This window comes from Sphaerodactylus townsendi, linkage group LG05 (genome assembly GCF_021028975.2).
Source record: "Sphaerodactylus townsendi isolate TG3544 linkage group LG05, MPM_Stown_v2.3, whole genome shotgun sequence".
Taxonomy (NCBI): domain Eukaryota; kingdom Metazoa; phylum Chordata; class Lepidosauria; order Squamata; family Sphaerodactylidae; genus Sphaerodactylus; species Sphaerodactylus townsendi.
Genome location: NC_059429.1, coordinates 14,831,778 through 14,845,506, shown reverse-complemented (window position 1 = coordinate 14,845,506; position 13,729 = coordinate 14,831,778). Strand labels below are relative to the sequence as shown.

At 46.8% G+C, this 13,729-nt stretch overlaps 1 protein-coding gene across 1 annotated transcript in view; it reads right to left on the bottom strand.

The window, feature by feature from the left end:
* The window catches only part of CNN2 (calponin 2), a 38,665-nt gene extending 25,715 nt beyond the window's left edge, over positions 1-12,950 (bottom strand). Inside the window, exons 1-2 of the mRNA XM_048497787.1 lie at positions 12,816-12,950; positions 7,021-7,108 (exon numbers count right to left, since the gene is read on the bottom strand). Coding sequence (XP_048353744.1) covers positions 7,021-7,108; positions 12,816-12,950 — 223 coding nt within the window. The remainder of the gene's footprint in view (positions 1-7,020; positions 7,109-12,815) is intronic.
* Positions 12,951-13,729: the final 779 nt, after the last annotated feature.

The following is a 13,729-nucleotide window of genomic DNA, read 5'->3' as shown; positions in this document are numbered from 1 at the left end:
ACTTCAGATGTAAGTGCTCACAAACGTGTAAGCAATGGCTGTCTGACTGACCAATAGCTAATCAATAGATCAGGTCATAAACAGTGACTTCAGCGACTCATTTCCATACAAACAGTTAACCCTTTCATAACTGAGTTGTGAAGACTATTGCGAAATCCCAACAAACCCCTTCTCAAGTGTCAGTCACACAAAACACGCAAACGCAATTTATCACGAAGGTTCTCAAACTTCATCTTGGAGCAGCAGTGGCGTAGGAGGTTAAGAGCTCATGTATCTAATCTGGAGGAACCGGGTTTGATTCCCAGCTCTGCCGCCTGAGCTGTGGAGGCTTATCTGGGGAAATCAGATTAGCCTGTACATTCCCACACACGCCAGCTGGGTGACCTTGGGCTAGTCACAGCTTCTTGGAGCTCTCTCAGCCCCACCTACCTCACAGGGTGTTTGTTGTGAGGGGGGAAGGGCAAGGAGATTGTAAGCCCCTTTGAGTCTCCTGCAGGAGAGAAAGGAGAGATATAAATCCAAACTCTTCTTCTTCTTTATTTATTTATTTATTATTTCGATTTTTATACCGCCCTATCCCGAAGGGGCTCTCCATCTTGGAGATTCAGGTATGCAGGATCCATTGGTATGCTCCCTCCTTTAGCATCCATCATATTCACAGACTCTATAAAGTCCACAATTTTGGGGCTTCTGGTTGAGAAGAAAACCTCCATCTTGGGTTCTCTCGATTTGTATTCCCAAATATTGCTGTACTTCTCCCAACTCATGGGCTCAGTCTAAGTTTGCAAATTTGTATAAGAAGAAGAAGAGGAGTTTGGATTTATATCGCCCCTTTCTCTCCTATAAGAGACTCAAAGGGGCTTACAAACTCCTTTCCCTTCCTCCCTCACCCTGTGAAATAGGTGGGGCTAAGAGAGCTCAGAAGAACTGTGATTTGCCCAAGGTCACCCAGCTGGCATGTGTTGGAATGCACAGGCTAATCTGAATTCCCCAGATAAGCCTCCACAGCTCAGATGGCAGAGCGGGGAATCAAACCTGGTTCCTCCAGATCAGAGTACAGAGGCGTATCTAGGAAAACTGGAGGTCAGGGACAAAACCTGAGTTTGGTGCCCCCCCCCCCCCGTATGGGCGGCCAGCCGGCCACCCTCCCCCACCACGACCAAACGGTGATTTTTTGCACCAGCTCACAAAACACCTTCCACCCCCAGCAAAACATACATGGCTCTCTCCTCACCAACTCTCTTTCCTAATTTTGTCCTCACACCAACCCTATGAGGTAGGTTGTTAGCCTGAGAAACAGCTCCAAGCCAGTGCAAGTGGGTATTAAGCATGTAAATCTCTCACAAATCACCCCCAGCAAAACATTTACCAGTCAGCATCATCTCTCACAAAACACCTCCAGTGGAATCCACCCTCAAACAGCATCACTTTCAATGGTGTTCAAAGTAGGGAGCCCAGATTCTTCTTTTAAATCCATCTTAAAGGGAGAATCTGGGGTCCCCAGTTAAAACAACATTGACAGTCATGCTGTTTTGGGGTGGATTCTCCCCCACCTTGAAACAGCATCACTTTAAATGTTTGAACTGGGGACCTCACATTCTCCCTTTAAGTCCATGCTGAAGGGGGTGGATTTAAAAGGAGAATCTGGGGAAATTTGGAGGGTGCCTGATGTTAGGAGTGCAATTGTTAAGCTAGCAGCACCAAAATTTCAGGGTATCTGTAGGAGACTCTCCTGGTGATACCACCCAGGTTTGGTAAAGTTTGGTTCAGGGGGTCCAAAGTTATGGACCCTCAAAGGTGTAGCCCCATCTTCTATTAGCTCCCATTGGAAACAATGGGGGATGGGGCACCCCTTTTGGGAGTCCATAACTTTGGACCCACTGAACCAAACCTCACCTATCTTGGGTGGTGTCATCAGGAGGATCTCCTGAAAAACCCCTGAAATTGTGGTGCTGCTAGCCTAAAAACTGCATCCCCGGTAGGCTGAAAACTGAAAAAACTAAAAAATACAAAAAACACACATATGGACCTGACATTTTTGTCCCCCCCCCCAATTAGGGGGCGCCCGGGGACATGGGATACCCCATGTCCCTAGGCAAATACGCCACTGTCAGAGTATACCTGCTCTTAACCACTATGCCACATAGTCGCTATATCACTTGGGCATAACTGCCTTGTTAGCTCTCTCTGACTTTCTCACAGTAGATGAGGTCTCTCCTTCATTTCGCCTGGCCTGTTCTGCCCCACCTTTTGACTGGGTCTCCCCCAGCTGGGCTCTGGGTACAACAGATGGCTCACTGACCACTGCAAAACAGCCAGAGAGGCAAAACAGAATTATAATAATTTCTAAAGGCATGGCAGCCGCCTCTAGATCAGCCAGATAAATTCAATCTGCACCTTTTAATTGCCTCTTAAACAGGTTTCCTTGGGAGCAAGTCAAAGGAAATGCCAGGTTTACTTGGGCTGGACTTATCTCCCTGGAACTGTGTCAAGAATGACCGCTTAGAAAAGAGGTCTTTTTTCCTTATAAAAAACGTAGCTGCACTTTAAATATTTCGGATTTTTGAAATAATTTAAGAACATAAGAAAGAGCCTGCTGGATCAGACCATCTAGTCCAGCACTCTGCTGTTCGCAGTGGCCCACCAGGTGCCTTTGGGAGCTCACCTACAGGAGGTGAAAGCAATGGCCTTCTGCTGCTGCTGCTGCTCCCGAGCACCTGGTCTGCTAAGGCCTTTGCAATCTCAGATCAAGGAGGATCAAGATTGGTAGCCAGAGATTGACTTCTCCTCCATAAATCTGTCCAAGCCCCTTTTAAATTGGCAGCAGTTAGATTATTAGAAGGGTTTTTTTTTTGTAAGAACTTCTTCACTTCTTATACGGTGTAACTGAGTCTCTATCCCTTTGCACCTTTAAGGAAGATCTTTTATTCCCACACCCTTCACTTGAAGGCTCCAATCTCTGATTTTGAGCTTTCTTGTCTGGCAGTCAGCCACACGGATGCCCCGACAGTGACATCATTAGGGTTAGGAACTCCAGGCGGAGCAGCTGATGGGAGGGGCAGGAGAGGGATCAGGCGTGACTTCCCACGTCCCCACGCTGTGAACAGAAGAAAGGATTTTTTCCCCTCAGAGCAAGAAGAAGAAGAAGAAGAAGAAGAAGAAGAAGAAGAAGAAGAAGAAGAAGAAGAAGAAGAAGAAGAAGAAGAAGAAGAAGAAGAAGAAGAAGAAGAAGAAGAAGAAGAAGAAGAAGAAGAAGAAGAAGAAGAAGAAGAAGCAGCAGCAGCAGCAGCAGCAGGAGGAGTTTGGATTTATACCCTGCCCTTCTCTCCTGTAAGGAGTCTCAAGGCACCTTGTAAACTCCTTTTCCTTCCTCTCCCCACACCTTCTGAGGCAGGTGGGGCTGAGAAGGTTCTGAGAGAACTGTGTGACTAGCCCAAGGTGACCCAGCAGTCTTCATGTTTTGGAGCGGGGAAACAAAGCTGGTTCACCACACAAGACTCCGCTGCTCATGGGCAGGAGTGGGAGAGTTTGGAGATCCATTGTAATTCTGGACAAGCTCCAGGTCCCTAGAACAGTGATGGCGAACCTTTTTTGAGACCGAGTGCCCAAATTGCAAACCAAGCCCCACTTATTTATCACAAAGTGCCAACCCGGTAATTGAACCTGAATGCTGAGGTTTCAGTTTCGAAAAAAACGGTTGGCTCCCTCTCCTTCCACCCCACCCACTCGAGCAGGGGTCAGCCTGCTCTAGCCTCCAGCAAGTCCCGTGCACACCGCTCTGTGCCTCTCTAGCATCTCTGCCTCCTCTGCGGCCCCCCCCCTTGGGCAGCAACCACCTGGAGCACAGGCACCAGGCCCGCCAGTTGAGTCCTCTCTGCTCTCTGCGGTGTGCGCACATCGTGCTCAGTGGCCCAGGCCAGCCTAGATGTGTATGTGTGTGTGTGTGATTTTCTGCCCCCCACATGACGAACTCTGTGTGCGCGTGCCCACACAGAGGTCTCCAAGTGCCACCTCTGGCACCCGTGCCATAGGTTCGCCATCACTGCCCTAGAACAACACACAGCTAAAAGAAAAAAGCACAGATCCTTCCCAGCAGCACTGATGAAATGACAGTTTTGAAACTCAAATTCCGTCTGCTGCTATTCACTGTAAGATTAATTGACTTGGTTGCATGTTATTGTTTTGGGAGATTGATATAGGATGTGTATTATTATAAGTTATACTTCTGAATTATTACGGAATGTCAAAAACTTATGATTATGAACTGAGATGTATATATCGCAGCATGTAACCTTTGGAAGTGATTTGTATGGTGAAGGAAATAAAGTAGAACCGAGTCTGTGAATTACCAAGACAAAGCACCCTTTATTTTTATATTGCCCCCAAACTTTTAACCTCAAACTTTTAACCTTTTCTTTTTGCCCCACTTGGAGGTTGGCAGCTGTTCAGAAACAACCAGCTCCCTGAACCAGGTCAGGGGGAATGTACATCTTATCCAGGATATTTTGTAAAGTTGATCCCAGAGAAAGCACCAAACGCATAAGACCTCTTCACTTTCGAAAGATTTGGATTCCATGGACCGTTTTTGTTCATTTTTTCTTTCCTGCGCCCTCACCTCAGATTCTGTGGATTAGCTATACTTCGTATTCCCACTCTGCAAATGCTCCAAAACACCTTCTCAATGCAATTATTTATTGAAAGGGTTTTTATCCTGCCTGCCAGTTAACTCTTGGATCCATATAATTCAATTAGATTATAAATTTGTATTTAATATATTCTATTTTGTAGATTGTTGTATTAAGGAGCAGCAGTGGCGTAGGAGGTTAAGAGCTCGTGTATCTAATCTGGAGGAATCGGGTTTGATTCCCTGCTCTGCCACCTGAGCTGTGGAGGCTTATCTAGGGAATTCAGATTAGCCTGTACACTCCCACACACGCCAGCTGGGTGACCTTGGGCTAGTCACAGCTTCTCGGATCTCTCTCAGCCCCACCTAGCCCACAGGGTGTTTGTTGTGAGGGGGGAAGGGCAAGGAGATTGTAAACCCCTTTTGAGTCTCCTGCAGGAGATAAAGGAGGGATATAAATCCAAACTCTTCTTCTTCTTCTTCTTCTCCTCTTCTTCTCTTCTCCTCTTCTTCTCTTTCTTCTTCTTCTTCTTCTTCTTAATAATGTCCATTTATTGTAATGGGACATAAAATACCCATGTAAAACCACACCCCAAAATCCAACAGAACTTCAAGAACGCCAAACTCCTGCACAGCAACATAAAACATCGAGGTTTATTTTAAAGGATAGTCAGAAAGCCTGAGAAAAAATGCCCATTAATGCCACACCAGGAAAAAAAGGAGACAATGTGTACCTTTTAAAAAAAATCCACCTCTTCAAGGGCTGAGCACTGAGAACAGGAATTGGGATTATCCCTCAGCGACGCCACTTTCGCAAAAAGCCCAGCGTGCAGTTTCTTGTCTTTAAACTAAAACGTAATTTGCCAGATAAACATCTTGACATTTTAATTTGAGAACCAACTTCAGCTCAAGCTTCAGTGAGACAGGAGATTAGCCGCAGGGCCTGTTTTCAGACCTGAAGGACTGCGTTCTAATTAGAAAGCGGAGAGTGTCCATGGGCACGCGCAGAGTGCCTTTCCTGAGTAGCTGAAGCATGACAATCACTGTGCATGAAGATTTGGGATGGGACTGGCGTGTTCTCTAGGCAGAAGAGGTGATTTCCAGACAGAATAAAAGAATTCAGAAAGAAAGAACAAATTATCTGCTCGCCTACTGTGGTTGGATAAATGTTCCTTTCAGTATGGACCAGGCTTACATTAGCTTTGGGAAGGATTCAGAACATTGCAAATTGTTCTTCAGTATTTGGGATAGCTAGTGTCTGTGAGCCAGATCCAGTTTACACAGCGCAAATGGATGCAATCAAAATCACGAGACACCTAATTAACAATGCCCAAGAGTAGGATTATAAAAATCTGAACAGCTATAGGAAATTAGGCATGACCCGATTATGCACAAGGTGTTTGCTGCGTGCTGGAGGCGAATGTCCACTGGGGCAAGATTTCTCATACAAATATGTTTCCTCTAGCCTCGTGTTCACTTTCCATTCTCCATGGCATGCAATTCCACTTATAGCACAATTTTAATTTTGCTTCGCTGCCAGAGCGGGACAGATTTGCCAGTGGGCACAGCTTTGCCCCAGACCTCTTGCTTTTACCCACAGTCAGCCCCTCCTAGTGTCCCCCCCCCCACACACCCTCACGCTGCTTTGCACAGTTCCCATTCACCCTTCTCAATAGGAGCTCCAAGTGAACACTGGCGAGATTACCATCGAAGAAGTAAAGACTGCAATCAAGACTCTCAAGATCAACAAGGCAGCTGGGTTGGATGAAATACCCGCAGAGATCCTGAAACATGGTGGGCAGGCAATGGCAGAAGCACTGACGTCACTGTTCAACAACTGCAGGCAAAGGGGTGCAGTCCCAGAAGATTGGCAAAGAGGTGCCACAGCCAAGTTCCCCAAGAGGGGTAATGTCTCCGAATGCACCAATTGACGGGGCATCACACTCCTCTCAGTCCGTGAGAAAGCATTCTGCATGATCCTATGCTGACGATTGCAGAGTGCCCTTGACCAATGCCTGAGAAACAAGTTGGATTTCGCAGTGGAAGGTCCTGCAGAGAACAAATCTTCACCCTCCGAAACATCATAGAGCAGTGCATTGATTATCTACACCCACTGGCCAACAACTTCATCAACTTCAAGAAAGCTTTTGACAGCATTCACCGAGAGTCCCTCTGGCAGATCCTGCGTTTATATGGAGTGCCAGCAGCCTTCATCACCATCTTCAAAGACTTGTACCTACGATTCAGCTGTAGCATCAAGACAGATATTGGCTGCACAGACTTCCTTGAAATCACCACTGGGGTTAGACAAGGCTGCATTCTGTCTCCACTTTTCTTCCTTGTTGCCCTTGACTATATCTTGCGGAGAACTAGAACACACTCTGGCAATGGCATACCAATGGCATACACTGGCTTGACCAAGACCGCCTTGGTGACTTGGATTTTGCTGATGACATTGCCCTGCTTGAGGAAGATGAGCCAAAGCTGCAGCGCGTGATAGAGAAGAGGGCAAATTTGGAACTGATAAATCAAAGATTATGTATGTTAGCTCTACAGCTCAAACACAGGGAATCATCATTGGATCACAGCAGCTAGAGAAAGTGGAGGTTCACCTACTTGGGCAGTGTGATCTCCCAGAACGGAGTTGCAGAGGCAGATGTCAGGTGTCGCATTGGGAAGGCTGCAGCCATTTTTCGGAGAATGAACAAGATCGGGTGCTCACCAACCATTGCCCTGAAGACCAAGCTCTGCCTATTCACCTCCGTTGTGACCCTGACAGCCACTTACGCTAGCGTGACCTGGAAGGCAACAACAAGTATCCACAACAGGCTCGACGTCTTTCAAACAGAAGTGCCTATGCCGAATCCTGAAGATCCAATATTATGACCACATCACTAACGAAGAGGTGCTCCGAAGGAGCGGCATGTGCAAACTCCATACCATTGTTGCACACAGAAGACTTCAGCTGGCTGGCCACGTCCTTCACATGGAGAACGGTCAGATCCCAAAGACAGCAATGAGGTGGATACCTCCTGATGCCAAATGACAGCAAAGGCACCTCTGAAACATCTGGAGAACGTTCGAGCAAAACCTGAAGGCATTGAATATTGCATGGGAAAGAGGCTGAAACGCTCGGCCAAGACTGGAAATGCTGGAGAGCACTTGTTGCCCGATATGCTACTTAGCATGATGGTGAGGATGGTGGTGGTGGTGGTGGTGGTGGTAGGAGACTGACGTGCTTATTGGTGGGGGGACCTTGAGGGGAGTCACTGCCTTTACTTCTGGTCCATTGGCAACCCTAACCAGACAAAGCCAGGACAAAATTCCCCTCTGCTTCTATTAAAAATTCCATCACATATGGACCAGGCCTGGGGCTCCTATCTGAACCCAGAGTCAATATAGAGACATGGCTTGAATGGCAGACTAGCAGCCCACTCAGAATATGGGTCACTCACTGGATGAGCAGCCACTGTCTCTTAACCTGACCTCCCTCACAGGGCTGTTGGGAAGGGGAAATGGAGGGGAAACTATGTTTGCCATCCAGAACTCCTTGCAGGATAAGTGGGATAACAAGGAATGTGTAGCAGATGTTAGTTGATTTGCATTAATAGCACAGTTTAGCAGATACCAATAAAGACACAGATACCAGTGAGCTGCTTTTACCAGCTAAAAAGGTGTTGCTTATCAGATAAACAATAAACACTATACTACACCATTATATACTGCTTGGTGCTACATGGTCTGGCTGGCACATGGTCCAACTGGGCACAGAACAAGGAACCCAAGTTAACTTAACCTCATAGACATGAAGTGCCCATAGACATGCAATCAATGGCCCCTATACCGGCCAATCAATGCCTAACTAGTAGGTCAGTTCATTAGAATGTGACCTCACAAGAACATAAGAACGAGCCTGCTGGATCAGACCAGAGTCCATCTAGTCCAGCACTCTGCTACTCGCAGTGGCCCACCAGGTGCCTTTGGCATAAGGTGACCAGATGGTCACTTTTGTGATTCGGGAGGGGAGCTGCCGCGACGTTAGGCCGCTATCGCCGGTTTCTGCTTGCCGCTTTCGTCAGCCTTCTGTGACAGGGTGGCAAATGGCAAGCCCCAGAAGCCCGTGCACGCAGCTGCAGGAGCCGGCAAGCCCCAGAAGCCTCGCGGCGCTTCCTACGCTGCGCATGATAAGATAGCCAGGGAAGACGGAAGCTTGGGGCTTGCCATTTGCTGCCCTGTGACAGAGTGGCAAATGGCAAGCCCCAGAAGGCCATGCGCTCCTGCGGCCGGGCGCACGGGAGGCTGCCGCACTGCCTTGCGCCCCAGAAGGCAGTGCAGCAGCCTCCCAAAAATCGGGACAATTTGTCTAAAGGCGTTACGGTCCCGCCAAAAGTGGGACGGCTGGTCAGCCTACTTTGGGAGTTCCTCTGCAGGATGGGAAAGCAATGGCCTTCTGCTGCTGCTACTCTTGAGCACCTGGTCTGCTAAGGCCTTTGCAATCTGAGATCAAGGAGGATCAAGATTGGTAGCCAGAGATCGACTTCTCCTCCAGAAATCTGTCCAAGCCCCTTTTAAAGCTGTCCAGGTTAGTGGCCATCACCACCTCCTGCGGCAGCATGTTCCAAACACCAATCACACGTTGCATGAAGAAGTGTTTCCTTTTATTAATCCTAATTCTTTCCCCCAGCATTTTCAATGGATGCATCTTGTTTACCTCAGCATCGTGTTGACATACAAACAGATAGTAATCACTTTCATGACTGGCTCTAACAGAAACTTGCAAATCCCAACGGCAGACTAGCAAAACTACCCCAAGACGTAGAACACTGGAGACAGACTGAAGTATAGGTGATGCTGGTATTCGGGACCAGAGATCTGAGGCCAGCTGCTCCTGGTTTAAACTACTTCTGCCAACAGAGGGCAGTGGAGAGCTGGCTGGCTCCCCTCCCCTTTTTTTGGGTGGTGGGGGGGGGCGCTGTCAAGTTTCATCAGGCTTATGGCAACCCTGTTGGGTTTTCAAGGCAAGGGACTAAGGCTTCTTCCGCTCATGCAGAATAATGCACTTTCGATCCACCTTCAGTGCACTTTGCAGCTGGATTTTACTGTGCGGAATAGCAAAATCTATTTGCAAACAATTGTGAGAGTGGATTGAAAGTGCGTTATTCTGCATGTGCGGAAGGGGCCTAACAGAGGTAATTTGCCATTGCCTGCCTCCTCATCACAACCCTGTATTTCTTGTAGACCTCCTATCCAAATACTACCGTGTTTCCCCGAATATAAGACAGTGTCTTATATTAATTTTTGCTCCCAAAGATGCTCTATGTCTTATTTTCAGGGGATGTCTTATTTTTCTGTGTTCTGTTCGTCGGGCATGCTTCCAAACAAAAACTTTGCTATGTCTTACTTTTGGGGGATGCCTTATATTTCGCACTTCAGCAAAACCTCTACTACGTCTTATTTTGGGGGGATGTCTTATATTCGGGGAAACAGGGTAGCTAGGGTTGACCTGCTTAGCTTCTGAGCTCTGACCAGACCAGGCTAGCGTGGGCCATCCAGGGGAGGGCAGCGTGCTTTTGGCTTCCTCTGTGTTTCAGAGCAGGAGGGAAGGCAGCATGATATCGCCCTGGATTTCCAAAGTCGGCATTACCACCACCACCCTAGAGGCGCTAGGGCACTTCAGGGGCGGCAGAGAAATTTTGGATCATATGGAGAGGCACAGGGATTCCTGAGCTAGCAAGCAGTTGAAAGATTTGAGCATGCGGCCTCCAGCACTGCGTCATTTCTTGCAGCATGGCTGATAGTTTCCATCTGCGACACAGTGGAACCTCGATTTTCGTTGGTTGTCCATCCAAAAAGAATCAATGAAAACCGAAACCGATGAAAACCGAGGCAAACTTTTCCACAGGAATCAATGCAAATCCAATTAATCCGTTCTAGGCACTCCAAAAACATACCAAAAACACATTTTGGGTACATAAACATAGTGTTTAATGCTGAAAACAGTAACAAACAATCACACTAGGACCGGCTTCAGAGCCAGTGGACCAATGTCGCACCAGAAAGCTGTCCCAAGAGGTCTGTTTTTGACACCTCTTTGTCTGAAATGGGGCAAGACATTGTCATTAAACAAGTTGCAGACACGGCCTGCAACAGCTTTGTCCGGGTGATTTTTCTCCACAAACCCCTGCACCTTACTGCAAATCGATGAAAACCGAGGCAAATCAATGAAAACGGAGACAAATTTTTCACTGAAAAAATCGATGAAAACCGAAATCGATGAAAACCAAAGGCAATGAAAGCCGAGGTTCCACTGTATTAAGAATTTTGGCTACAAGAAGACTTTCCTGACCGCTACCCTGCACTGTGTGGGACCAAGTCAAGATGTACTTTATTATCTTCCCAACATCATATTTAGTAGAGCAAGACTTCAGTGCAGCCCTCTGGCTGCTTTCCAAGCAGAGAAACAGGCAGAAAATTACGGAATGTGGGGATCTAAGACTTCAACTTTGTCCATTGCAGCCTGATGTGGAGAAGCGAATATCTCAGCACCAAGCGCATCCATCCCATTAAAACTGTGAAGACATAACGAGTGAGATGCAAACATACCCTTTCATATTGCTGAAACAGCTCAATAAATTTAGGTTTACTTTTGCTAGGTCGTATTTTATTTGTGAAATGCGTATGTAACCTCTAACTGTGGGTTCTGTGGGGCAGAACTTGGAATGAGTTTGCAACAACAAATTTTAAAAACAAAATGGTTTACTTTCTTAACATATAACATCAACATTTAACATCACACTTCAAGGTCTTGTTCAGGTTGCATTTTCAAGTCCTTATATTTACAGTCTACTGATACTGCCAAGTCCAATTCTTCTTTGCAAGTGGGTTGGCTCCTGAAGACTCCGAGGGCTTGGTGAACAGGATTCAACATGATGAAGGTTTCCAGGAGAACTCTCACCCATTACAAACATAAAAAAGAACCCTGAAACAATAAACTCCAACATTTACAACATAGCAAAAATAAACAACTACCTTCCCACTAGTCCCCAACAATATTGCAGTTACCTTAACAAGGTGTTAAGGGCTTATACAACCAAGGTCCGAGTCTGGTAGCCTTGTCTCCTCCAAACTACATGAGCTCTGCAGCCTTCTCCAGCTTTGGGTCTCCACCCCTTTCTGGGTCAACCCATTCTGAGCATGGGGGTTACACATACATGCGTTTACAGTGTGAGAAGTTGTTTTGAATTCGCAGTGGACTTAATACCAAGAAAGAAATTCGTGCGAGGGGCGGGGGGGTGCACTAGGGGTGTGGCCTGGAAACCAAGGGGGGCGGAAGCTCAAAAATGTTTGGGAACCACTGATGTAGCCTGATCTCATCAGATCTCAGAAGCTAAGCAGGGTCCGTACTTGGAAGGGAGACCTCCAAGGAAGACTCTGCAGAGACAGGCAATAGCAAACCACTTTTGCTTCTCAAATGCCTCACAGCCGTTTCACAGTAATCAGCCATGATATTGTAATGAAACCTCCACGTTCAGAAGCAGATGTATCCCCATAACAAATAAAAGTAAAGTGGTACAGAAGGATCATGCTTGCAATTTGAGCATCATCTATTTTAATTTTCAATTCGTTTTCGCCTTCAAATTCGGTTGCTGCAGGCGGGTAATTCAAGAGAACGCTATTCACACAACCCTTTGAAAATGGTTCACTTTGTCTGTGGCAAAGTGTTTTGTGTGGCATGGGAATAAACAAGAAAAAGGAACAAATTTCCAGTTGACTTCCTTTGCATGGGTGTAAAGCCACACAAAATAATCACATCCACAACCCGTGAAGATGCAAAACTACAAGCGTGGGGGGGGGGGGGAGAGGAATTTGGTAATGCGGCAAGTTCTATTCAGATCCTGAACTATGCGCGCACACTCACACACACACCCTCCCAATAAACATCACTCTTTTCCTGTGTCGTGTTGCAGGTCTGTCAGACAAACCCTGCCAGGAAATCAGTTTGTAGTCATGTGTTTGCAGCCCTGGCCGTTGAGCAGACAGCGAGTGCTCTTGAAAGAGTGTCACATCGGTAGGCTTGGGGTGTTTTGGCACATCAGGCATTTTTGAAGGGCCCGGTGGATGGGAAGGACAAGGCACCCATCGAAAGACTCCAGCCTGGAATTGGGTGTGGGGTGTTTTGGCGAATAGTTACCTTTCCTGAGGGGGAAACAATGTTTTCACGGAAGAAACGTGAGTTGACGAAAACACCCTCCATTTCGAAGAAGAGCAATGCAGGAAGTCCCGGACCCCAGGCCTCCTTGGTAAGTGTCAGAATGTCTTCTAACATTTCACTGGTGAAACTGGTAGGGCAGTGATGGTGAACCTTTTTGAGACCAAGTGCCCAAATTGCAACCCAAAACCCACTTATTTATCGCAAAGTGCTAACACGGCAATTTAATCTCAGTACTGAGGTTTCAGTTAAGAAAAAATGGTTGACTCCAAGGTGTGTGTTACTCGAGAGTAAGCTTGGTGGTAGTCGGTGGCTTTGCTTTGAAGCAACCGTGCAACTCTTCCAACGGGTGAATCACAACCCTAGGAGGGTTTACTCAGAAGCAAGCCCCATTGCCAGCAACTGAGCTTACTCCCAGGTAAAGGATCGTGCTTTAGTTCTTTGCACGAAAATCAGTGGGGTTTAACAGCGCTTAACAGGGTTACCTACACTGCTTCCCCAAAACTAGGTCTTACGTTTAATGCTAATAATCGAGCCCAATAATCGAGCTAATAATCGACAGTGTCTTATATTAATTTTGGCTCCCAAAGATGCGTTATGTCTTATTTTCAGGGGATGTCTTATTTTTCTGGTGTACTGTTCGACGGGCATGCTTCCAAACAAAAACTTTGCTACGTCTTACATTCGGGGGATGCTTTATATTTAGCACTCCAGCAAAATCTCTACTACGACTTATTTTCATGGGATGTCTTATTTTCAGGGAAACAGGGTATCACTACTTGGGCCTCCCTTTCGTCCTGACCCGTTATGTGCCTAGCAAGGTCTTCTGATTCCATATTTCTCATTAGATCCGTTCAGAAAGGTTTCATTGAACTATGCATGGTTAGCATGGTCAT